This window comes from Hyla sarda, chromosome 8 (assembly GCF_029499605.1).
Source record: "Hyla sarda isolate aHylSar1 chromosome 8, aHylSar1.hap1, whole genome shotgun sequence".
Lineage (NCBI taxonomy): Eukaryota > Metazoa > Chordata > Amphibia > Anura > Hylidae > Hyla > Hyla sarda.
In genome coordinates, this window is record NC_079196.1 from 205,979,098 (window position 1) to 206,004,171 (window position 25,074).

At 45.0% G+C, this 25,074-nt stretch overlaps 2 protein-coding genes across 2 annotated transcripts in view; one reads left to right on the top strand and one right to left on the bottom strand.

The window, feature by feature from the left end:
- The first annotated feature begins 3,798 nt into the window (after window positions 1-3,798).
- The window catches only part of CORO7 (coronin 7), a 206,359-nt gene continuing 185,083 nt past the window's right edge, over window positions 3,799-25,074 (top strand). The window contains exon 1 of the mRNA XM_056534991.1: window positions 3,799-4,056. The gene's annotated coding sequence lies outside the window, so the exon portion shown is untranslated. The remainder of the gene's footprint in view (window positions 4,057-25,074) is intronic.
- Window positions 4,861-6,150, bottom strand: LOC130285323 (nuclear factor 7, brain-like). The gene has a single exon (XM_056536679.1). It carries the CDS (start codon window positions 6,148-6,150, stop codon window positions 4,861-4,863), a length of 1,290 nt encoding a protein of 429 aa, XP_056392654.1.

Genomic DNA, 25,074 nt, shown 5'->3' on the forward strand with positions numbered 1-25,074 from the left:
GCGCCGGAGCCCCGAGGACAGGTAAGTGATCGTCAGCGGACCACACGGGGCACCGTAAACATCTATGGCTGAAGTAGTCTGCGCTGCCGGATAGCCGTTTATGCGATGGCCCCGACATACAAAAGCATCGTATGTTGATGCTGCCTCTGAGAGGCCATCGTATGTTGAAATTATCGTAGGTCGAGGGGTCACTGTATCCACATATGCACATATGAGAATATATAGCGAATATATTCGCAATATTCGTGAATTTGCTATATTCGTGATTTGCGAATATTTGCGCCCAACACTACTAGCCATAACACTTTCAATTTTCCACCTGCAGACCCATATGAGGGCTTGTTGTTTGCGCCATCAGTTGTACTTTGTAATGACATTGTTTATTTTACCACCAAATTTAGGGCGGAACAAAAAAAAATATTTGTGGGGCAAAATTAAAAAACAAAAATCTTTATTCTGTAGGTATATGCAATTACAACGATACCCATTTTATATAGGTTTTGTTTTATTTTTACTACTTTTAACCCCTTTAGAACCAGACAATTTTTCTTTTTTTTGTACTTATGTTTCTTTTTCTCCCCCTCTTTTAAAAATCATAACACTTTTAATTTTCCACCTACAGACCCATATGGGGCCTTTTTTATTTGCCACCAATTTTACGTTGTAATGACATCAGTCATTTCACCACAAAATTTATAGTGAAACCAAAATAATAAATTATTTTTGGGGCAAAATTAAAAAACCTGCCATGTTGTAACTTTTGGGGGCTTTAAATTCCACCCAGTGAATGACACCTTATATTTATGGTGTAGGTCCATATGAATAAACTGTAATAGGTTTTGTTTTACTTCTTTAAAAAAAAAAAATTTTTTACTTATTTTTGTACAAAAATTTGCATGTTTAAATTTGTCCTTTTCTGACCAATATAACTTTTTTATTTTTCCATATACAGGGCGGTATGAGGGCTCATTTTTTGCACCATGATCTGAAGCTTTTATGGGTACTATTTTTGTCTTGATGGAACTTTTTGATCGCTTTTTATACTTTTTTTTAGGATATACAAAGTGACCAAACATATGCAATTCTGGACTTTGGTATGTTTTTTACATATACGCCATTGACCGTGTGCTTAAAGTCAGTGGTGAAAAACTTATCCCCTATCCTAAGGATAGGGGATAAGTTTGAGATCGCGGGGGGTCCGACCGCTGGGGCCCCCTGCGATCTCTCTGCACGGGGGCCAGGCTCTCCGGCCAGATAGCGGGTGTCGACCCCCGCACGAAGCGGCGGCCTACATGCCCCCTCAATACATTTCAATGTCATAGCCGGAGATTGCCGAAGGCAGCGCTTCGACTCTGCCATGGAGTTGTATTGAGGGGGCGTGTCGGCCACCGCTTCGTGCGGAGGTCGACACGCCCCCTTCCCACGAGCTGTCAGGGCTCCGTACAGGAGATCGCAGGGGGCCCCATTGGTCGGACCCCCCCCGATCTGCAACTTATCCCCTATCCTTAGGATAGGGGATAAGTTGTTCACCACTGGACTACTCCTTTAAAGTAATGTTACATTTTTATAGATTGGATATTTACACATGCGGCGATACCACAAATGTTTATGTCTATTTTTGTTTACATATTTTTTGAGGGGGAGAAAAGGAGGGTGGTTCAAACTTTTATTAGGGAAGGGGTTAAATCACTTTTATTTTTTTTTTACACAATTTTATTGTCCCCATAGGAGACTATTAAATGCAATCATTAGATTGCAAACACTGTTCAATGCTATGCCATATGGCATGCCTGACTGGAGCATCGAGGCACAGATTGGACGGCGAGGAAGTTTCACCGCGGTGGTCCTGATGAGAACTGCCGAGCAGCCAGGAAGTGTTTTTTTTTCTACATTTTAGAGGCCGCAATCAACTTTGTGTCTAAGTGGTTAATGCAAGGCATCACCGTGATCGGTTCTGGTGCAAACGGCTACTGCCGGGTCCCGACGGACCCCATTCACTTGCATATTTGTTGCACTATCACCCCTGCCCCCTTTTTGCTTCTTTTGCAGGATGGAACCTCTTGACTTTTTTGGTGGATTTGTGGTTTTGTTTTCAATCTACGTGAAAGAAAAAAAAAATATTTGTGGGGTGAAAAATTTATAACTTTTTCTATGAAAATATTACCTTATAGTTTATATGGGCACTATCATTAAAACAAATTTTTGCTATTGCACTCCTTATGGTAAAGAAAAAAGATTTCTAATATACTTTGTTTAAAAAAAAAAAGTTTTCTATGTTTTATTTGTTCTTAAAAAAGCTCAAGAGCACATTTTCCCCCATCTCATACACAGACTTTGGACCGAAGCCCAAACACAGAAAGTGCAGCCTGGAGTGCTGAGGGGGGGGGGGGGGGGGTCCAACAACAGCATATGGCAGTTAAGTGTGAGAGGAGCTATGATTGGATGAGGCTGGCACCCCCCCCCCCCCCCCCCCCCCGGCACCATTCCAGGCTGCACTTTATGTTTTTGGACCTCGGTCCTAAGTCTCTGTTTGAGATGGGGGAAAATGTGCTCTTGAGCTTTTTTTAAGCACAAATAAAACATAGAAAACTTCATTTTTTTTAAACAAAGTATATTAGAAATATTTTATTTACCATAAGAAGTGCAATAGCACAAATACATTTTAATAAGAGTTACCTTGATAGTTCGAACATTTACGCATGTGGCAACACCACATATGTTTATTTTTGCTTACATTATTTGATTTAAAAAATAGGAAAGGGGGGGGGGGGCTGATTTGAACTTTTATTAGGGATTTTGTTAATTCACATTTATTGATGGGGTATTCCAGGCAAAAACTTTTTTATATATATCAACTGGCTCCAGAAAGTTAAACAGATTTGTAAATTACTTCTATTAAAAAATCTTAATCCTTTCAGTACTTATGAGCTTCTGAAGTTGAGTTGTTCTTTTCTGTCTAAGTGCTCTCTGATGACACCTGTCTCGGGAAACGCCCAGTTTAGAAGAGGTTTGCTATGGGGATTTGCTTCTAAACTGGGCGTTTCCCGAGACAGGTGTCATCAGAGAGGATTTGGACAGAAAAGAACAACCTTAACTTCAGAAGCTCATAAGTACTGAAAGGATTAAGATTTTTTAATATAAGTAATATACAAATCTGTTTAATTTTCTGGAGCCAGTTGATATATGTAAAAAAAGATTTTGCCTGGAATATCGCTTTAAATTTTTTAACCCTTTTTTTTTTTTTTTTTTTTTTTACTAATGACATCCCCATAGGGGACTATTACATGCAATCATCAGATTGCATACACTGTTCAATGCTATGTTATTGTGCAGCATTGGAGCGCCAATCGGGCAGCGAGGAGGCAGGTAAGGGCCCTACTAAGCAGCCGGAATTGAATTTCTTACATTTTAGACGCCGCAATGAACTTTGATAGCGGCATCTAAAGAGTTAATTCCGGACATCACCCGGATTGGAGATGTCCGGCATTAGCCACTGGTCCTGGCTGCTGATAGCCGCCTGGACCATCCTGCTATGAAATGCTCTCAGCTCCTGACCGCGTGTCATTTAACAGCGGCGGGCGCATGCCTGGTGTCCTGGGGGTTCATCACAATCATATAGTATAAGGCAGTGTTTTCCAAATAGTGTGTCTCCAACTGCAGTAAAACTACAAGCCGTGTGTCTCCGGCTGTTGCAAAACTACAACTCCCAGCATGCCCAGACAGCCTTTGGCTGGGAGTTGTAGTTTTGCAACAGCCGGAGACACACTGTTTGGAAAACACTTGTATAAAGTGTTATCTACCCCAGTATTGTAAATTATAAGAATATAAATCGACAAGCATTAGCAACATAAAAAAGTAATCCACGGCACACCACAAGGTTCTTATGCAAATAGTGCAATAATTGTTTTTAATTCTCCTTGCAGACGATTGGATTTTCTTCAAAGGCATGAACTTTCAAATTTGTATTTACAAGGCATATCACCGCAACATTTCGGTCGAAGGCAAACCTTTGTCAAGTGCCATCGGGCTGCGGCATGAGAATGGCGGTGATAGCAGGTGAATGTTGTACTAGATTTGTACTTTTGTATAGTCAGATTTTTTTTATGTATTCTCCACTGATATATATACATTTCTTTTCTATAATCGTCCAATAATCCAGACAAATAATTAGTATCAGGATTATAGAGTTAAAGGGGTATCGAAAGGATAGGGGATCAGATGTTTGATCACAGGGGGCCCGCTGCTGAGACCCCCGCGATATCCCTGCAGCAGCCCGCATTCTATGCGTAGCTGCATCTGCAGTTTCGGAAACCGCCGGGCTTCCGGGACGGGGACGTGAAATCACGCCACACCCCCCTCCATTAATTTCTGTGGGAGGGGGCGTTGCGGCCATTACGCCCCCTCCCATAGAAATTAATGGAGGGGGGCGGGGCGTGATGTCATGTCCCCGTCTCGGAAGCCCGGCGGTTTCCGAACCTGCAGACGCAGCTACGCATAGAATGCAGGCTGCTGCAGGGAGATCGCGGGGGGTCTCAGTGGCAGGCCCCCCGTGATCAGACATCTTATCCCCTATGCTTTCGATAGGGGATAAGATGTTTTCGCCCAGAATACCCCTTTAACTATATATTACAGGTCATTACAGGTTGTCCTTTACACACCAGTTCAGTCTATAGTTTATTGGACAATGCCAGCTATTTTGGATACTCAGACCCCAACCAAACTTTTGACATGCCTTGACGGAATGCCTCAGTCATAGACTACTCTAGACAACTAGAAGTGTTACAGAAATACTATTGCTTAACCCAACACCAATAAAAGGTAAAAATGTGCAAATTTTGTATCCTTTTGCCATCATGTGTGTCAACACACATAAGAACCCCTCGATAATAATCCTGTCTTTGCCCGGGGCTCCCTTTTGTGGATTGTAACGCAGCTATCTGGGAACACATAAAAGGCAGCGTGAAGGTTCTCGGTGAAGGTGGCAGAAAAGCTATATAAGTGTCTGATGTAATCACCGAGCTGATAAAAGGATATGATGCCAGAATCATAGTCCACATACACTCCAAGCAGCTCTACCGGAGATCTCAGAGTCACTTCTTCCCTCACTTTATTGTGAAGAGCAGAAAGACAATTGCGATGTTCCAGACACCAGGACTTGTTATTAAAGCCAATATAGGCGTCATCGTCCATTGTTTTCCTGTTTATGCTATGGTAAGCCACTCCAACAATCCATTCCTTGGCTTTACTGGCATCCACTTCCCAATATTGCTGTGCTGAGAAGCTACAAGTGCTCAAAACCTGACAGACGTTAAATCGCTCCGGTCCTTCTAGATACCCCTGATCCGCGGAGACGTAAGACGCCGATCTGCAGTCAGGTGATACACGAATATAGTTACAGGCGGTTTTTACATCCAGCAGTCCTTCCAAAACTTTCGGCCCAGGGTTTAACTGAGTGAATTCAGAGAGCGTCCAACTCACACTGGACAAGCACCTCTTCACAATTAAGTTGATAGGCTTTTCATCTAAATTGATCTCAGTGTTGTCACCTTGGGGATACTCGTCCTCTGTTTCAGGTTCCTGCTGTAAGATGGTTATAGAATCGGCCATGTTGAGCAGCTTATGGATCTCCTGTATCTTCATGGACAGCTCAGTCTTCCGTATCTCCAGCTCCTGGATTACTTTGGAGACCTGCATCAGGGCGTGTTCCCTCTTCCTAGAGATCTCTCGCAGAGCAGTCTTCCGGAAGATCTTGATATCTTTAATTATCATCTTAAAGAAAGTGTCCATTACCTTCTCTAGAACATCTGAAGTGTCTTGAATTTTCCTTTTTTGTTCACTGAGACTCTCAGCCCTCTTTTCAGTAGCTTCTTTCTTTCTGGTAAGGTCCACAAAAGAATGTTGCAGTCTCTCCTGTGAATGCTCTTGCAGGTGCTGTATTATGTTACACAGCTTTCTGTTTCCCAGCAGTACAGGACGGTACAGGTACGCTGCTCTGCATTCGGGGCAGGTATACGCTATAGATCCATGGCGAGTGTTCAGAGCTCGTTCAATGCACTCCCGGCAGAAGTTGTGGCCACAGTTCAGCATGACTGGATCCCTATATATGTACAGACAGATGGAGCAGACCAGCTCGTTGTTCAGTAATGCCATTATGTAACGAAACTATCATAAACCTGAAAGAGAAGCTCTGATGACAGCTTACAAGGTGCAGCGTATGAACGAGCCTAGTGCTTATTTCCTGTGTACTTTAACTCTGGAGACGTCAACAATTACACCTACGTTATAAACCACTTTGACTTGCCCTTTCAGTAAACAGGTTTGCATATTTTACTTTCAGTTTCCAATCAGGTCTAAGCACATAAAAGTTAATAGTATAAATGAGGTCCCAACAGCAAAGCAACACAATATTACATATATAGGACAAAAACCTTTATCATTAATATATGGACAGATCATTTTGCATTTTGATTCACTTGTGGCACAGTCATCTAAGGGTCTATTCACATGGTGGAATTCACTTGGGGCACAGTCATCTAAGCATCTATTCACAAGGTGGAATTCCTCCTCAATTTAAAGCCTCAAATTAAAGCCCGTAGACTTCTATGGGATTCCGCATTCAACCTTCTGAAATTCTGCTTGTGGAATTCTGCAAGAGGAATTTCAGAAGGTTGAATGGGATTGCGGAATCCCATAGAAGTCTATGGGCTTTATTTGAGGCAGAAATTCCTCAGTATGAATAGACACTAACATGCATTTATTATATAATTTGGACAGTCTTTGCACCTTACTCAGCAAGGAAAGGGCTTGGTTAAAATGTGACATTCTGCACCAAGATGCACCAAAAGTTAGTAGTAAATTTTTTTAAGCCATCTTCAGGTTGGAATAAAAAAAAAAAAATAGTTCAAATTGAAAATAGACAATCTAAAGCTGTGCCAAATGTATCAAATGATATGAGCCACTGTTAGTAATCCTTAGGCTGTCCAGTTTTTGCTTGGAAATTCCGGTGCAGCCGAGTCTCATTGCTGTCAATGGGATTCTGCTGCACAGTGCACATGACGGAATTAACATGTTCATTCTGTCGGCTGACTACCACGCGGAAAACATTGCCGTCTATGGGGACAGGCAATGTCCGCTCGGTCCTAGCGCTGACTGATTCAACGCCAGAATTTCCCAATTATGTTTTTAAGTTTGTTAAAGAATGGTTGCAGGGAAGAGCATCCAAATAATAAGTACAATATGTTTCCTACCTGTCAGATCCCACAAAAAAAAACTTTTATATGTTACTCAGTACCTCATCCTGATCACGTACATGTAATTTTTATGTCTCTATCACTCATATTTCACTATATAATAGCATGTTAACACTGCTCGCTGTCTTTTCCATCTTGTCAAAGGGAGTAGGCGTGTCCCTCTCTTGTCCGCATTTTGATTACTCCCCCCCTCCTTCATTCTGTTCACTCCCTTTCCTCTCTGGTTTCATGCTGCGCGCACACACACAATGATTATTGGACATTGCCAAGACAATATGATGAGTGTATAACTTAAATCTTCCTAAATTAGTGCTATAGTTTAGTGCTGAAAGTACAATTTTATATATGTTTCTGAGTTGTGGTGCCGGGGTGGAAGGATGTAATGGGGTTGTGTTGCGGAGTGGTATTGTAGGGTATTGGTATTAACCCTATGTTGTTGTGATGCCAGGAAGCGGTTAATTTAGGGTAATGGTCCTACCGCCAACCGTCCCAGAAACGGTAGGGAGAAATAATTGAATGTCCACAGCGGATATTGATGAAAACTGGAATAAACTTTACTACATATTTTATGCAACTGCAGGAAACAGAACAGTCTTTAGGAGAGGACTGTAGTTCAGGTTCCTCACAGGTTTGCTGGGACTTTTTAGATATCAGTGAGCTTTGATTGCTAGCCACTGTGCTACTGGATTTAGGGTAATTGAGTTGCAGTAGTCTCACAGGATTTTAGTAGTTTTGAGTTGGATGACTCACGGTTTAGTGGCTGCGGAAGAAAAGGCTTCAGGCCTAGCTTTAATTGATGATTTGTGCTGTGATGTGCTTTCTTTGATAATCTGGAAATAAGAGGGAGAATTTAGTGGCTGCAGCCCCTCATATATTAAGGGGTCGGTACAAAGCTCATTGGTCAGCAGAACCTGTCGGTTATGAACCCAATGAACTCTGCGTATATCACAGGACCCAAAGGTCCTTAAACCATAGCATAACATAAATTAAAGGCATGTTACCTCTAAGGTCCTATACAGAGGTATCCTAGATTAATTACATATATAAATATATACATTAGATATTACCATATTAAGAGGCGACTAGAGGTTAGCCCTTCAGGAGAGCCCATTAGCATGGAGGGACTCTGGCTGAGGGGACTCTAGACAAAGGGACATGACCCAGCCCTGTACCGGGACACCACAAACCCCCTTACTTAAAATAAGTCGTCCTCGACGAAGGTCCCCAAAGACAGAGGGACGGAATGATAAAGTCCAACACAGTCCGGGGCATCTTCAAGAATGTCCTTAACCCCTTAAAGATGCAGGGTTTTTCAGTTTTTGCATTTTCGTTTTTTCCTCCTTACCTTTTAAAAATCATAACCCTTTCAATTTTCCACCTAAAAATCCATATTATGGCTTATGTTTTGCATCACCAATTCTACTTTGCAGTGACATTAGTCATTTTACCCAAAAATCTATGGCGAAACGGAAAAAAAAATCATTGTGCGACAAAATCGAAGAAAAAATTCCATTTTGGAAATTTTGGGGGCTTCCGTTTCTACACAGTGCATATTTTGGTAAAAATGATACCTTATCATTATTCTGTAGGTCCATACGGTTAAAATGGTACCCTACTTATATAGGTTTAATTTTATCGTACTTCTGGAAAAAAAATCATAACTACATGCAGGAAAATTTATACGTTTAAAAATGTCCTATTTTGACCTCTATAACTTTTTTATTTTTCCACGTACAGGGCGGTATGAGGGCTCATTTTTTGCACTGTGATCTGAAGTTTTTATCGGTACCATTTTTATTTTGATCTGACTTTTTGATCACTTTTTTATAAATTTTTTAATGGTATAAAAAGTGACCAAAAAGACGCTTTTTTGGGCTTTGGAATTTTTTTTACGTGTACACCATTGACCATGCGGTTTAATTAGCAATATATTTTTATAGTTCGGACATTGACACACCCGGCGATACCACATATGTTTATTTTTATTTACACTGTTTTAGTTTTTTAATGGGAAAAACACTTTTTTTTCCCTTTTTTTTTTTGCAATGTTATAGCTCCCCATAGGGACCTATAACACTGCACACACTGGTCTTTTACACAGATCACTGGCGTGTATTAACACGCCTGTGATCAGTGTTATCGGCGCTTGACTGCTCCTGCCTGGATCTCAGGCACGGAGCAGTCATTCGCCGATCGGACACCGAGGAGGCAGGTAGGGTCCCTCCCGGTGTCCTGTAAGCTGTTTGGGATTCCACGATTTCACCGCGGCGGTCCCGAACAGCCCCATACTTTCACTTTCACTTCAGACGCGGCGGTCAGCTTTGATCGCCGTGTCTGAAGGGTTAATACAGGGCATCACCGCGATCGGTGATGTTCTGTATTAGCAGCGAGTCCCGGCCATATCGCGGGAGCTGGTGGAGGACGTAAATATACTATGTATATTATATATTATATCATCATGTAGCAATTTCGCATATTCAGTGGCCTACATGATGATGTGTTTCCCTCTTTATGCACTGAAGCTGGCACGTTCCCTGAGTGTTTCCAGCAAGATGGTGACCACCACATTATGGGTGTCAGGTCAGAGCATTCCTAGATGAACAGTTTCCTGAAAAGTGGATTGGTCGTCGTGGGCCAGTTGAATGGCCCCCAAGGTCTCCCGATCTGACCCCCTTAGACTTTTATCTTTGGGGTCATCTGAAGGCAATTGTCTATGCTGTGAAGATACGAGATGTGCAGTACCTGAAACTACGGATACTGGAAGCCTGTGCTAGCATTTCTCCTGCGGTGTATATAGTAGTATTTAGTAGTGTATACGGATACTGGAAGCCTGTGCTAGCATTTCTCCTGCGGTGTTGCTATCAGTGTGTGAAGAGTGGGAGAAGAGGGTTGCATTGACAATCCAACACAATGGGCAGCACATTTAACACATTTTATAAGTGGCCAGAAACTTGTAAATAACTAATGAAAGAATAAAGTTACGTTAAAACCAAACACATCATTGCTTTTCTTGTGAAATTCCCAATAAGTTTTATGTGTCACATGACCCTCTTCCTATTGAAAAAACAAAAGTTGGATTAAAAATATCCAACTTCAAAATGGCCGCCATGGTCACCACCCATCTTGAAAAGTTTCCCCCCTCACATATACTAATGTGCCACAAACAGGAAGTTAATATCACCAACCATTCCCATTTTATTAAGGTGTATCCATAGAAATGGCGCACCCTGTAGTTGATGGTACAGTGTTTGGATAACTCTTTTTTACAGCAGTGTTGCCTTCAGCTTTGTCCCTACAGCTTTTGCAAAACTACAACTCCCAGCATGCCCAGACATATATTGACTGTCCAGACATGCTTGGAGTTGTAGTTTTGAAACAGCTGGAGGCACATGTTTGGTAAAACTCTGTGTTACAGCAGTGTTGCTGCAGGCTGTGTTCCTCCTGCAGCCTTGTCAATCAGCCATCTCATGTCCATGACCCTTGGACATGCTCATGTTGCTGTGGGACTCATCAGTGTCCCAGGAGGTATGGGGACCCCTAGTGGTGGGATTTTCAGTTTTCTTTAATAAAATGTGACATTTTTTTAAGAAGTATATTAGACAAACTATTGTACAAAATATAAAAAACTTTTAGATCTGACAGTGCCCATTAAAAGTTTGGATACTAAATGTAACTAGTAGACAACAAATACATTTATTTTTCATTTTCAGATCCTGGAATTTTTGGTTAACCCTTCCAGAAGCCAATCAAATTATGAGAGATAAAACCAGCCAAGAACAGGCAGCAGTACCCCAGGAAGAAGCCAGATAAAGGAGAACTGCGGCGCAAACATTTTAACTTCTCTTGTGCCCGGGCTGCAAACAAAAAACTTTAACTCACCTTCCTACGTTCCCCGACGAGATCGGCGTCCCATTCCTCCGGCACTGCTGGGCTCCGTGCTATTTAGGCTCAGAACGTCACACTGCAGTCAGCGTATCGCCGGCCGCAGCGATGTACTGCCTCGGGCCATAATAGGCTGAGCGCACTGTCATGTAAGGAGTCCAGGCAGCAGGGAGAAGGCAGGGCCCAGGCTCCTTACAGGACACTGCATTCAGCCTATCACTGGCCTAAGAAGCAGGGGGCCGAGCAGCAGCGGAGGAACGGGATGCCGATATCGGCGTAACGGGGGAATGTGGGAAGGTGAATTAAAGTTTGTATTTTTAGTTTTTGCAGTCCGGGCACAGAAGAAGTTTAAATCTTTGCGCCGCAGTTCTCCTTTAAGGCCGATGAAACATGAAAAGAAGCCGAGAGCACTGGGGAACGAGCACCTGGACTTTCCTTGGAAAACCCCTTTAAATGTGATAGTTCTTCCTGTCACCTTTACCTCCACTTACTGCCAGAATTAGCAGCCAGCTTCCCTGTAGGTACTGAAGAATACAACATCGCTCACAGGCATTATGAGTGAATACTGTAGAAATTGCACTTGATAAAGCAAATAAATGCAGACTTTTTGTATATCTATACACTGAGGTTCCTACTCTACAAGTCCATTCCACTGGAGATGCAGGGACTTATCTAAAATGTACAATGATTTCCTGCAAGGCTAAGGAAATTTCAGTACATAACAGTGTCCATGTTCCATGATTTCTCCTATGGACATAACAGGGGAGATCACTAGCGGCTTTTGACACTGTGGATCACCAACTCCTCCTCAGTAGTCTCCGCTCCATCGGTCTCAAGGACTCTGCTCTCGCCTGGGTTTCCTCCTATCTCTCTGGCCGCTTCTTTAGCGTCTCGTTTTCTGGCTGTACTTCTTCTCCTCTTCCCCTTGCTGTCGGGGTTCCCCAGGGATCGGTCCTGGATCCTCTACTCTTTTCACTCTACACATCCCCCATTGGAAAAACAATCAGTAGATTTGGTTTCCACTACCACCTCTATGCTGATGACACCCAACTCTATACCTCCACCGGCAATATCACCCCTGCACTCCTACAGAATACCAGTAACTGTCTCTCTGCCGTCTCAGACATCATGTCCTCTTTATATCTGAAACTAAATCTTTCTAAAACAGAACTTCTTGTCTTTTCTCCATCAACTGATACTGTACCTAACCCTGACATTTCCATCTCGGTATGTGGTACTACCATAACTCCCGGGCAGCAGGCTCGCTGTCTTGGAGTTATACTTGACTCGGATCTGTCTTTCACTCCCCATATTCAGTCTCTTTCACGTTCTTGTCACCTGCATCTCAAAAACATTTCCAGAATCCGCCCGTTTCTCACTATTGAAACTGCTAAAACTCTCATTATTGCTTTGATTCACTCCCGCCTCGACTACTGTAACTCTTTACTAATAGGCCTTCCTTTCTCCAAACTCTCTCCTCTTCAGTCCATCCTTAATGCCGCTGCCAGACTCATCTTCCTCTCCAGCCGCTACACCGACGCCTCCTCCCTGTGCCAGTCACTACACTGGTTACCAATTCAGTCCAGAATACAGTACAAAATCCTCAGTCTCACACACAAAGCTCTCCACAATGCTGCACCTCCCTACATCTCCTCTCTCATCTCCGTCTACCATCCTACACGTTCTCTCCGATCTGCTAATGATCTCACACTAACATCTTCTATAATCCGAACTTCTCACTCCCATCTCCAAGACTTCACTCGTGCTGCACCGGTTCTCTGGAATGCTATCCCTCAATCCCTCAGACTCAACAACAACATCCATAGTTTCAAACGTGGCCTAAAAACACATCTCTTCAGACAGGCCTATAACAGTCTCTAATTGGCCCCAACATATCCCCAATATATCCTCAACATATCCCAAACATATCCCCAACATATCCCCAACATATCCTCAATATATCCCCACACCTCTTGTTTGAATAGTTATTGTGTAATATTATGTCTGATACTTGTCTTTGTTTGTACCCCATAATTGTAAGCGCTGCGGAATCTGTAGGCGCTATATAAATAAATAAATTAAATAAAATGGTGCAATTACCAAATCTCTGGCACACACTGGGTTCACACTACTATTGTTCATTTTATTGTCTTGCTCTGTCATTGGAGCAGAACAATGGAAAAGGTCACCTAAGGTGAAAGACAATATGGGCTGCTCACCAGCTACAAAACTAGGAGCAAACGCAGGGAAGAACTTCACATACAGCTCACTCTGCCAGTGTGAGCTGCAACTAACAAATCCCCTCCAGCTGGTGAAGCAGGCTGCCTTTAAGGCCAACAAAAGGCGGCCTGGATTGTGGGGAATGATCCCCACCCTATACTTGATCATTTCCAGTAAGAGCCATCCCGGATTGGCCTTCCAGCCATACTACGGCCATAGTGTCAGTCTGGATCACAGCACAGACACTAAATAAATACTGGCTCTTACTTCACCAAGGCCAGGAGCCTTGGTGACACATATCGTCCAACAACCACAATGCCCTTCACCTTCTCACACTACCTTTTATAATAAGGACACAACAACTATTCCTGCCTGGCTATATATTCAACCTTGGTGTTGCAGTACTCAAATACTAGTATCTACTGTGTTCATACACAGTATTTAGGGCTCTTGTACAACTTGAAAAAGTATTTTTATAACAAATGAGATTCATTCACACCCACCTTTTCTCTTCTTCAGCCCAAAACATTTCTGTTTTCCCACACCGTTATCCCCCCCACAGGAAGAAAAAAAAAAGGTTTTAAAATTGCATATTGGCAATGACTGTATGGCAATGACTGCAAAAAAAAAGGCCAAAACTGTCTAAACAAAAATTATACAAAAATGTGGGGGAAAAAACTGCTAAAAGGAGCTGTCGGCAAAAAAAGGCAGAATTCGTCAGCTGTATTTTGCTTAAGCCCTTAACGCACCAGGACATACATTTACGTCCTATACATGACGCGAGCACCCGACCTAGTGGCTTGTTTTATAAAATCTATGGTGAAGCAAAAAGAATATACGAATATACTGTATATATATATATATATATATATATATATATATATATATATACACACACACATTGGCCCTCATTTACTTAGAAAATCGGGTTGTAAGTCTACCTTGCTTTCTTACCCGACTGCTTTTTTCCCCTGGTATTTATTATTATGTCGAATCCTGTTTGTCGCACGTGCGTTTTGTTGGTTTTGGTTTCCAACTCCTCTGAGTTGTCGGGAAAAAATCCTCAACAATTCAACAAATTCGGGTTGGAAACCTTTATAAATACGTGGGAAAGCTCAGATATGTCGGGTTACGCCCCTTTTTCGTGTTTGGGAGAATCCACATCGGGTCCGTCGGGAAAAAATGTTGCATCGTGTCGCAGACTGGCGCACGATGTCTGCGACATGTTGCAGACAAAGATGCGCCAAAAAAACCCGACAAAACAAGTCGGGTTTAGAATAGTAAATGAGGGCCATTATGTAGAAATAATGCACTATACAGTTTAAATATTTATTTTGTAGGTCAATATGATTACAAAATTACTCAATTTATATAGGTTATATTTTATTTTACTTTTTATACATTGTTTTCTGGTTAAAAAAATTATGGACTTTAAAAAAAAAAAATATATTGTGATTAAACAATTTTCACTAAACAAAACAGAAAACAAAGAGAAGATGATTGCACAAGATGTAAAATAACATAGGCAATAACCAGGAAAATATATGGGTTGTAATGAAGAAAACATCCCTATTTATAGCGAGTAAGGCACCCAATACAATTGCCCCCATACATAGGAACCCCTAATCGTCCATGAAAAACAAAAGACGTTGAGCCAGGAAAAGGTTGTATCTGCCTCCACGGAGCAAGTAAACGGGAAGAAGCAACAATGTTAATAGGAAGAGGGAGGTACAGCATAGCTCCCCGGGCCCCACATCAACCAATAGAGCATCGAATGTATCATGGATAAACCAGGGATACCTTGTGTCCCCCCTTCCCTCCTCCCTCTGGTGGTCATAATTGGTGGAATATCAGTGACTTTGGTGGGAACAGGACCTGCACCTCCCAATGATCCCATATGTACAATTGTATAAGGCGCCAGTAAGTAATAGAGGGCAATCCCAGACTCACTTTGTGAGTAAGGGCATTCCCAAACTCCATGATACATATTTTGTGAGTGGGGTGCGGCACTTAGGGCAGTGAGTGATCCTATCTGGAAAAGATGGAGAGGGCAGGCAAAATGTTAAAACCATATAAGTCTGCATGGGCCACCTTGAAATAAGTCTCCCGCCATCTCTCATTTTTCCTACCCGCGTCCCACCCTCGGAGGACTACGTCTGTGATGTCAGTATCTCCTGTCCACCGCTCCCATGTGCGGAACACATGTTTGGGGTCGATTTTTAGAAAGTGGTTACGGAACGCTACATACATATTGGAAACCGATCGTCTCTGTGGTCCTCTGGGCTTCGATAGATCCCGAAATCTAGAGGAGCAGAAGGTGTGAACCTGGTTGGCATATAGAGTATGAGACCGGGGAAGGGCTAACCTATTGAGCATTTCCCCCAGGGAGAGCCATCTACGGTTAACACTATGGATCAGTTGCCCCACCGTCCGATCCCCTTTAGAGAGCCAAAGTCAAAGCTTTGGGGAAGATCTCCCCTGCGGGAATTTCATAAACTTTTTAATAGTTCGGGCATTTAAGCACTCATATGATGTAGTGTCTGGAGGTTATATCAGTACTGGAACGTTATAAGGGGAGCAGCTGATATCAGTCACAGAAATGTTAGAAAGTTGTGTTGCCCACAATTAGGATGGGGGTTGTAGTGCAGGGCCAGCAGGAGGCAGTAGTTAGTTGATCCCTGTTTCTCTCTCTATACACTAATGTTTTGTTTCCATCTATTTCCACAGTGAATTCTGACGCCATCTAGTGGGCACACATCTGTTCTTCAGGGACACTGAATGTCTGAATTTGTTGTAAATATGGCCTGTCCTGGACCACGAGGAATACTCCAAACTAATCTTGTTTCTTGATGTTTAATTCGACATCAAGAAACTTTTTTCTTATTTGATTTCTTCACATTTTATTTGTTTTTATCCATTTCTATAGCCTTTGCTGATGCCATCTAGTGGACACACACATGATCCTCAGGGATGCTGGTTGTCTGAATTTGTTGACCTGAACCACAGGGATTAGGATCCATAATTCATTATAGTGCCAGCTTCATTAACATTCATCTATTTGTGTGTCTCAAAACGTTCACATCGAGCAGGGTGTGTCAGTGTTAAGCGCTTCAATTTATTTTCAGATTTAAATTTCTTTGTTAGGAACATGCCATTACTCCGACATAGGGTTGCCACATATCTTGCAAAAAAAATACTGGCCATGCTAATTTGCATAATTAATTATATATGCATGATGTAAGAGATACAATATTTATGCGGGCAAAATTTTGTCCTCCTTTGACCCCTATAACTTTTTAATTTTTTCATACAGGTAGGGCTCTGGGCACTTCAGGCAAGCAAGACTCTGTGCACTTCAGGCAAGCAGGGCTCTTTGCACTTCAGGCAAGCAGGGCTCTGTGCACTTCAGGCAAGCAGGGCTCTGTGCACTTCAGGCAAGCAGGGCTCTGTGCACTTCAGGCAAGCAGGGCTCTGTGCACTTCAGGCAAGCAGGGCTCTGTGCACTTCAGGCAAGCAGGGCTCTGTGCACTGAGGACAAGCAGGGCTCTGTGCACCGAGGACAAGCAGGGCTCTGTACACTGAGGACAAGCAGGGCTCTGTACACTGAGGACAAGCAGGGCTCTGTACACCGAAGACAAGCAGGGCTCTGTACACTGAGGACAAGCAGGGCTCTGTACACTGAGGACAAGCAGGGCTCTGTACAGTGAGGAAAAGCAGGGCTCTGTACACTGAGGACAAGCAGGGTTCTGTACACTGAGGACAAGCAGGGCTCTGTGCACCGAGGACAAGCAGGGCTCTGTACACTGAGGACAAGCACGGCTCTGTACACTCAGGACAAGCAGGTCTCTGCACACTCAGGACAAGCAGGTCTCTGTACACTAAGGACAAGCAGGCCTCTGTACACTGAGGACAAGCAGGGCTCTGTGCAGTGAGGACAAGCAGGGCTCTGTGCAGTGAGGACAAGCAGGGCTCTGTGCAGTGAGGACAAGCAGGGCTCTGTGCAGTGAGGACAAGCAGGGCTCTGTACACTGAGGACAAGCAGGGCGCTGTACACTGAGGACAAGCAGGGCTCTGTGCACTGAGAACAAGCAAGGCTCTGTACACTGAGGACAAGCAGGGCTCTGTACACTGAGGACAAGAAGGGCGCTGTACACTGAGGACAAGCAGGGATCTGTGCACTGAGAACAAGCAAGGCTCTGTACACTGAGGACAAGAAGGGCTCTGTACACTGAGGACAAGAAGGGCTCTGTACACTGAGGACAAGCAGGGATCTGTACACTGAGGACAAGCAGGGCTCTGTACACTGAGGACAAGCAGGGCTCTGTACACTGAGGACAAGCAGGGCTCTGTGACATGCTCCGGGCACACAAAGCATGCTGATTGACAAGCCAGGAGTCGGCACAGAGCCCAGCATGTGCCACCCTTACTTCCTGTATTTTGTCTCCTCACAGAGACACACAGGCAATAGCAGCAGGGACATCATTTTTTCACCCAAAAATATACAATTTTGTTAAGTGCAAAAAGTGAGTGCACAAAACAAACGCCACATATGTAAACAAAAAACCCTGTCCAAACAGCTTGATAAAAATTTCCCACCATAGTGTTGAATGGGTTTCCCCTGTCCCATTCACATGATGGAATTTCCACTGCAGAAATTCTACATTCTGCATTTTTGTAGAATTCCTTGCAGAGCTGCTTTAAAGTAAATTTATTTGCAAATTATGGTGGAAAATAAGTATTTGTTCAATAACAAAAGTTCATCTCAATACTTTGTTATATACCCTTTGTTGGCAATGACAGAGGTCAAATGTTTTCTATAAGTCTTCACAAGTTTTTCACACACTGTTGCTGGTATTTTGGCCCATTCCTCCATGCAGATCTCCTCTAGAGCAGTGATGTTTTGGGGCTGTCGCTGGGCAACACGGACGTACAACTACCTCCAAAGGTTTTCTATGGGGTTGAGATCTGGAGACTGGCTAGGCCACTTCAGGACCTTGAAATGCTTCTTACGAAGCCACTCCTTTGTTGCCCGGGTGGTTTGTTTGGGATCATTGTCATGCTGAAAGACCCTGGCACATTTCATCTTCAATGCTCTTGCTGACGGAAGGAGGTTTTTACTCAAAATCTCACAATACATGGCCCCATTCATTCTTTCCTTTACACGGATCAGTCGTCATGGTCCCTTTGCTGAAAAACAGCCCCAAAGCATGATATTTCCACCCCCATGCTTCACAGTAGGTATGGTGTTCTTTGGATGCACTCAGCATTCTTTCTCCTCCAAACATGACTGTCACGATGCCGGCTGGCAGGTAGTGGATCCTCTGTGCCAGAGAGGGATTGGCGTGGACCGTGCTAGTGGATCGGTTCTAAGTCACTACTGGTTTTCACCAGAGCCCGCCGCAAAGCGGGATGGTCTTGCTGCGGCGGTAGTGACCAGGTCGTATCCACTAGCAACGGCTCAACCTCTCTGACTGCTGAAGATAGGCGCGGTACAAGGGAGTAGACAGAAGCAAGGTCGGACGTAGCAGAAGGTCGGGGCAGGCAGCAAGGATCGTAGTCGGGGGCAACGGCAGGAGGTCTGGAACACAGGCTAGGAACACACAAGGAAACGCTTTCACTGGCACAATGGCAACAAGATCCGGCGAGGGAGTGAAGGGGAAGTGAGGTATAAATAGGGAGTGCACAGGTGAACACACTAATTGGAACCACTGCGCCAATCAGCGGCGCAGTGGCCCTTTAAATCGCAGAGACCCGGCGCGCGCGCGCCCTAGGGAGCGGGGCCGCGCGCGCCGGGACAGGACAGACGGAGAGCGAGTCAGGTACGGGAGCCGGGATGCGCATCGCGAGCGGGCGCTACCCGCATCGCGAATCGCATCCCGGCTGGAGACGGTATCGCAGCGCACCGGGTCAGTGGAGCTGCCCGGAGCGCTGCGGTAGCGAGAGAGAAGCGAGCGCTCCGGGGAGGAGCGGGGACCCGGAGCGCTCGGCGTAACAGTACCCCCCCCCTTGGGTCTCCCCCTCTTCTTAGAGACTGAGAACCTGAGGAGCAGACTTTTGTCTAGGATGTTGTCCTCAGGTTCCCAGGATCTCTCTTCAGGTCCACAGCCCTCCCAATCCACCAAAAAGAACCTTTTTCCTCTGACTGTCTTGGAGGCCAGTATCTCTTTCACTGAGAAGACGTCAGAAGAACCGGAGACAGGAGTGGGAGAAACTAATTTGGGAGAGAAACGGTTGAGGATGAGTGGTTTAAGAAGAGAGACATGAAAGGCATTAGGAATACGGAGAGAAGGAGGAAGAAGAAGTTTGTAAGAGACAGGATTAATTTGGCACAAGACTTTGAAAGGACCAAGATAGCGTGGACCCAGTTTGTAACTGGGGACACGAAAGCGGACATATTTAGCGGAGAGCCATACCTTGTCTCCGGGAGCAAAAATGGGGGGAGCTCTTCTTTTCTTATCGGCAAACTTTTTCATGCGAGATGAAGCCTGTAAAAGAGAATCTTGGGTCTCTTTCCATATGGTGGAAAGATCACGAGTCACTTCATCTACAGCGGGCAAACCAGAGGGCAAGGGAGTAGGGAGGGGGGGAAGAGGGTGACGGCCGTACACCACGAAAAATGGGGATTTGGAGGAAGATTCAGAGACTCTAAAGTTATACGAGAATTCGGCCCATGGTAGAAGATCTGCCCAATCATCCTGGCGGGAGGAAACAAAATGTCGTAAATAATCACCCAAGACCTGGTTAATTCTTTCTACTTGTCCATTGGATTGAGGATGATATGCAGAAGAAAAGTTTAATTTAATCTTGAGTTGTTTACAGAGAGCCCTCCAGAATTTTGACACGAATTGGACGCCTCTATCCGAGACTATCTGTGTGGGCAACCCGTGAAGACGAAAAATGTGTACAAAAAATTGTTTAGCCAACTGAGGCGCTGAAGGAAGACCAGGAAGAGGGATGAAATGTGCCATCTTGGAGAATCGATCAACGACCACCCAAACAACAGTGTTGCCACGGGATGGGGGTAGGTCTGTAATAAAATCCATACCAATCAGAGACCAAGGCTGTTCGGGGACAGGCAGAGGATGAAGAAAACCAGCGGGCTTCTGTCGAGGAGTCTTATCCCGGGCACAGACAGTGCAGGCTCGCACAAAGTCCACGACATCCGTCTCCAGAGTCGGCCACCAATAGAAGCGAGAGATGAGTTGCACAGATTTCTTGATGCCTGCATGACCTGCGAGATGGGAGGAGTGACCCCATTTGAGGATTCCGAGGCGTTGGCGTGGAGAGACGAAGGTCTTTCCTGGAGGAGTTTGCCTGATGGAGGCTGGAGAAGTGGAAATCAGGCAGTCAGGAGGAATGATGTGTTGCGGAGAGAGTTAAACTTCCGAGGCATCCGAGGAACGAGAGAGAGCATCGGCCCTAATGTTCTTATCGGCAGGCCGAAAGTGAATTTCAAAATTAAATCGGGCAAAGAACAGAGACCACCTGGCCTGGCGAGGATTCAGCCGTTGGGCAGACTGGAGATAGGAGAGGTTCTTGTGATCGGTGTAAATAATAACTGGAAATCTTGATCCCTCCAGCAGATGCCTCCATTCCTCAAGTGCTAATTTAATGGCTAGAAGCTCTCGATCCCCGATGGAGTAGTTCCTCTCCGCCGGAGAGAAGGTCCTAGAAAAAAAACCACAAGTAACAGCATGCCCGGAAGAATTTTTTTGTAGAAGGACCGCTCCAGCTCCTACAGAGGAGGCATCAACCTCCAATAGGAAGGGTTTAGATGGGTCAGGTCTGGAGAGCACGGGAGCCGAAGAAAAGGCAGACTTGAGCCGTTTAAAGGCGTCTTCCGCTTGAGGAGGCCAAGACTTGGGATTGGCATTTTTTTTGGTTAAAGCCACGATAGGGGCCACAACGGTAGAAAAATGTGGAATAAATTGCCTGTAATAATTGGCGAACCCCAAAAAACGTTGGATAGCACGGAGTCCGGAGGGGCGTGGCCAATCTAAGACGGCAGAGAGTTTGTCTGGATCCATTTGTAGTCCCTGGCCAGAGACCAAGTATCCTAGGAAAGGAAGAGATTGGCATTCAAACAGACATTTCTCTATCTTGGCATAAAGTTGATTGTCACGAAGTCTCTGAAGAACCATACGGACATGCTGGCGGTGTTCTTCTAGATTGGCAGAAAAAATCAGGATATCGTCCAGATATACAACAACACAGGAGTATAAGAGATCACGAAAAATTTCATTAACAAAGTCTTGGAAGACGGCAGGGGCGTTGCACAGGCCAAAGGGCATGACCAGATACTCAAAGTGTCCATCTCTAGTGTTAAATGCCGTTTTCCATTCATCCCCCTCTCTGATGCGGATGAGATTATAAGCACCTCTTAAGTCCAGTTTGGTAAAGATGTGGGCACCTTGGAGGCGATCAAAGAGTTCAGAGATGAGGGGTAGGGGGTAGCGGTTCTTTACCGTGATTTTATTAAGACCGCGGTAGTCAATGCAAGGACGTAGAGAGCCATCTTTTTTGGACACAAAGAAAAATCCGGCTCCGGCAGGAGAGGAGGATTTACGGAAAAAGCCTTTTTTTAAATTTTCCTGGATGTACTCCGACATAGCAAGAGTCTCTGGGGCGGACAGAGGATAGATTCTGCCCCGGGGTGGAGTAGTGCCCGGGAGGAGGTCAATAGGACAATCATAAGGCCTGTGAGGAGGTAGAGTCTCAGCTTGTTTTTTGCAAAAAACATCCGCAAAGTCCATATAGGCCTTAGGGAGACCGGTTACAGGGGGAACCACAGAGTCACGGCAAGGGGTACTGGGAACCGGTTTTAGGCAGTCCTTGAAACAAGAGGGCCCCCAACTCTTGATCTCCCCAGTGGACCAATCCAGGGTTGGGGAATGGAGTTGAAGCCAGGGTAGTCCAAGGAGGATTTCGGAAGTGCAATTGGGGAGGACCAAAAATTCAATCTTCTCGTGATGAGGTCCGATGCACATTAGAAGGGGCTCCGTGCGGAAACGTATGGTACAGTCCAATCTTTCATTGTTTACACAATTGATGTAGAGGGGTCTGGCGAGACTGGTCACTGGGATGTTGAACCTGTTGACGAGAGAGGCCAAAATAAAATTTCCTGCAGATCCGGAATCCAAGAAGGCCATAGTAGAGAAGGAGAAGGCAGAGGCAGATATCCGCACAGGCACAGTAAGACGTGGAGAAGCAGAGTAGACATCAAGGACTGTCTCACCTTTGTGCGGAGTCAGCGTACGTCTTTCCAGGCGGGGAGGACGGATAGGACAATCCTTCAGGAAGTGTTCGGTACTGGCACAGTACAGGCAGAGATTCTCCATGCGGCGTCGTGTCCTCTCTTGAGGTGTCAGGCGAGACCGGTCGACCTGCATAGCCTCCACGGCGGGAGGCACAGGAACGGATTGCCGGGGACCAGAGGAGAGAGGAGCCGGGGAGAAAAAACGCCTTGTGCGAACAAAGTCCATATCCTGGCGGAGCTCCTGACGCCTTTCGGAAAAACGCATGTCAATGCGAGTGGCAAGATGGATGAGTTCATGTAGGTTAGCAGGGATTTCTCGTGCGGCCAGAACATCTTTAATGTTGCTGGATAGGCCTTTTTTAAAGGTCGCGCAGAGGGCCTCATTATTCCAGGATAATTCTGAAGCAAGAGTACGGAATTGTACGGCGTACTCGCCAACGGAAGAATTACCCTGGACCAGGTTCAACAGGGCAGTCTCAGCAGAAGAGGCTCGGGCAGGTTCCTCAAAGACACTTCGAATTTCCGAGAAGAAGGAGTGTATAGAGGCAGTGACGGGGTCATTGCGGTCCCAGAGCGGTGTGGCCCATGACAGAGCTTTTCCAGACAGAAGGCTGACTACGAAAGCCACCTTAGACCTTTCAGTAGGAAACTGGTCCGACATCATCTCCAAGTACAGGGAACATTGGGAAAGAAAGCCACGGCAGAATTTAGAGTCCCCATCAAATTTATCCGGCAAGGATAGTCGTAGACCAGAAGCGGCCACTCGCTGCGGAGGAGGTGCAGGAGCTGGCGGAGGAGATGATTGCTGAAGCTGTGGTAGTAGCTGCTGTAGCATCACGGTCAGTTGAGACAGCTGTTGGCCTTGTTGCGCTATCTGTTGTGACTGCTGGGCGACCACCGTGGTGAGGTCGGCGACAACTGGCAGAGGAACTTCAGCGGGATCCATGGCCGGATCTACTGTCACGATGCCGGCTGGCAGGTAGTGGATCCTCTGTGCCAGAGAGGGATTGGCGTGGACCGTGCTAGTGGATCGGTTCTAAGTCACTACTGGTTTTCACCAGAGCCCGCCGCAAAGCGGGATGGTCTTGCTGCGGCGGTAGTGACCAGGTCGTATCCACTAGCAACGGCTCAACCTCTCTGACTGCTGAAGATAGGCGCGGTACAAGGGAGTAGACAGAAGCAAGGTCGGACGTAGCAGAAGGTCGGGGCAGGCAGCAAGGATCGTAGTCGGGGGCAACGGCAGGAGGTCTGGAACACAGGCTAGGAACACACAAGGAAACGCTTTCACTGGCACAATGGCAACAAGATCCGGCGAGGGAGTGAAGGGGAAGTGAGGTATAAATAGGGAGTGCACAGGTGAACACACTAATTGGAACCACTGCGCCAATCAGCGGCGCAGTGGCCCTTTAAATCGCAGAGACCCGGCGCGCGCGCCCTAGGGAGCGGGGCCGCGCGCGCCGGGACAGGACAGACGGAGAGCGAGTCAGGTACGGGAGCCGGGATGCGCATCGCGAGCGGGCGCTACCCGCATCGCGAATCGCATCCCGGCTGGAGACGGTATCGCAGCGCACCGGGTCAGTGGAGCTGCCCGGAGCGCTGCGGTAGCGAGAGAGAAGCGAGCGCTCCGGGGAGGAGCGGGGACCCGGAGCGCTCGGCGTAACAATGACGAGTTGAGTTTTTACCAAAAGATTCTATTTTGGTTTTATCTAACCATATGACATCATCCCATTCCTCTTCTGGATCATCCAAATGCTCTCTAGCAAACTTCAGACGGGCCTGGACATGTCCTGGCTTAACCCCTTAAGGACCCGGGTTTTTTCCGTTTTTGCATTTTCGTTTTTTCCTCCTTACCTTTAAAAAATCATAACTCTTTCAATTTTGCACCTAAAAATCCATATGATGGCTTTTTTTTTTGCGCCATCAATTCTACTTTGTAATGACGTCAGTCATTTTACCCAAAAATCTACAACGAAATGGGAAAAAAATCATTGTGAGACAAAATTGAAAAAAAAAATGGCATTTTGAAAATTTTGGTGGCTTCCGTTTCTACACAGTACATTTTTCGGTAAAAATTATACCTTCTTTTTATTCTGTAGGTCCATACGGTTAAAATGATACCCTACTTATATAGGTTGGATTTTGTCGTACTTCTAGAAAAAATCATAACTACATGCAGGAAAATTTATACGTTTAAAATTGTCATTCGGACCCCTATAAATTTTTTATTTTTCCGTGTATGGGGCGGTATGAGGGCTCATTTTTTGCTCTGTGATCTGAAGTTTTTAGCGGTACCATTTTTGCATTCATAGGACTTATTGATCGCTTTTTATGAATTTTTTCATGATATAAAAAGTGACCAAAAATGCGTACAGAAGTGTCCGAATTATAAAAATATATCGTTAATTAAACCGCATGGTCAATGGCGTACGCGCAAAAAAATTCCAAAGTCCAAAATAGTGCATTTTT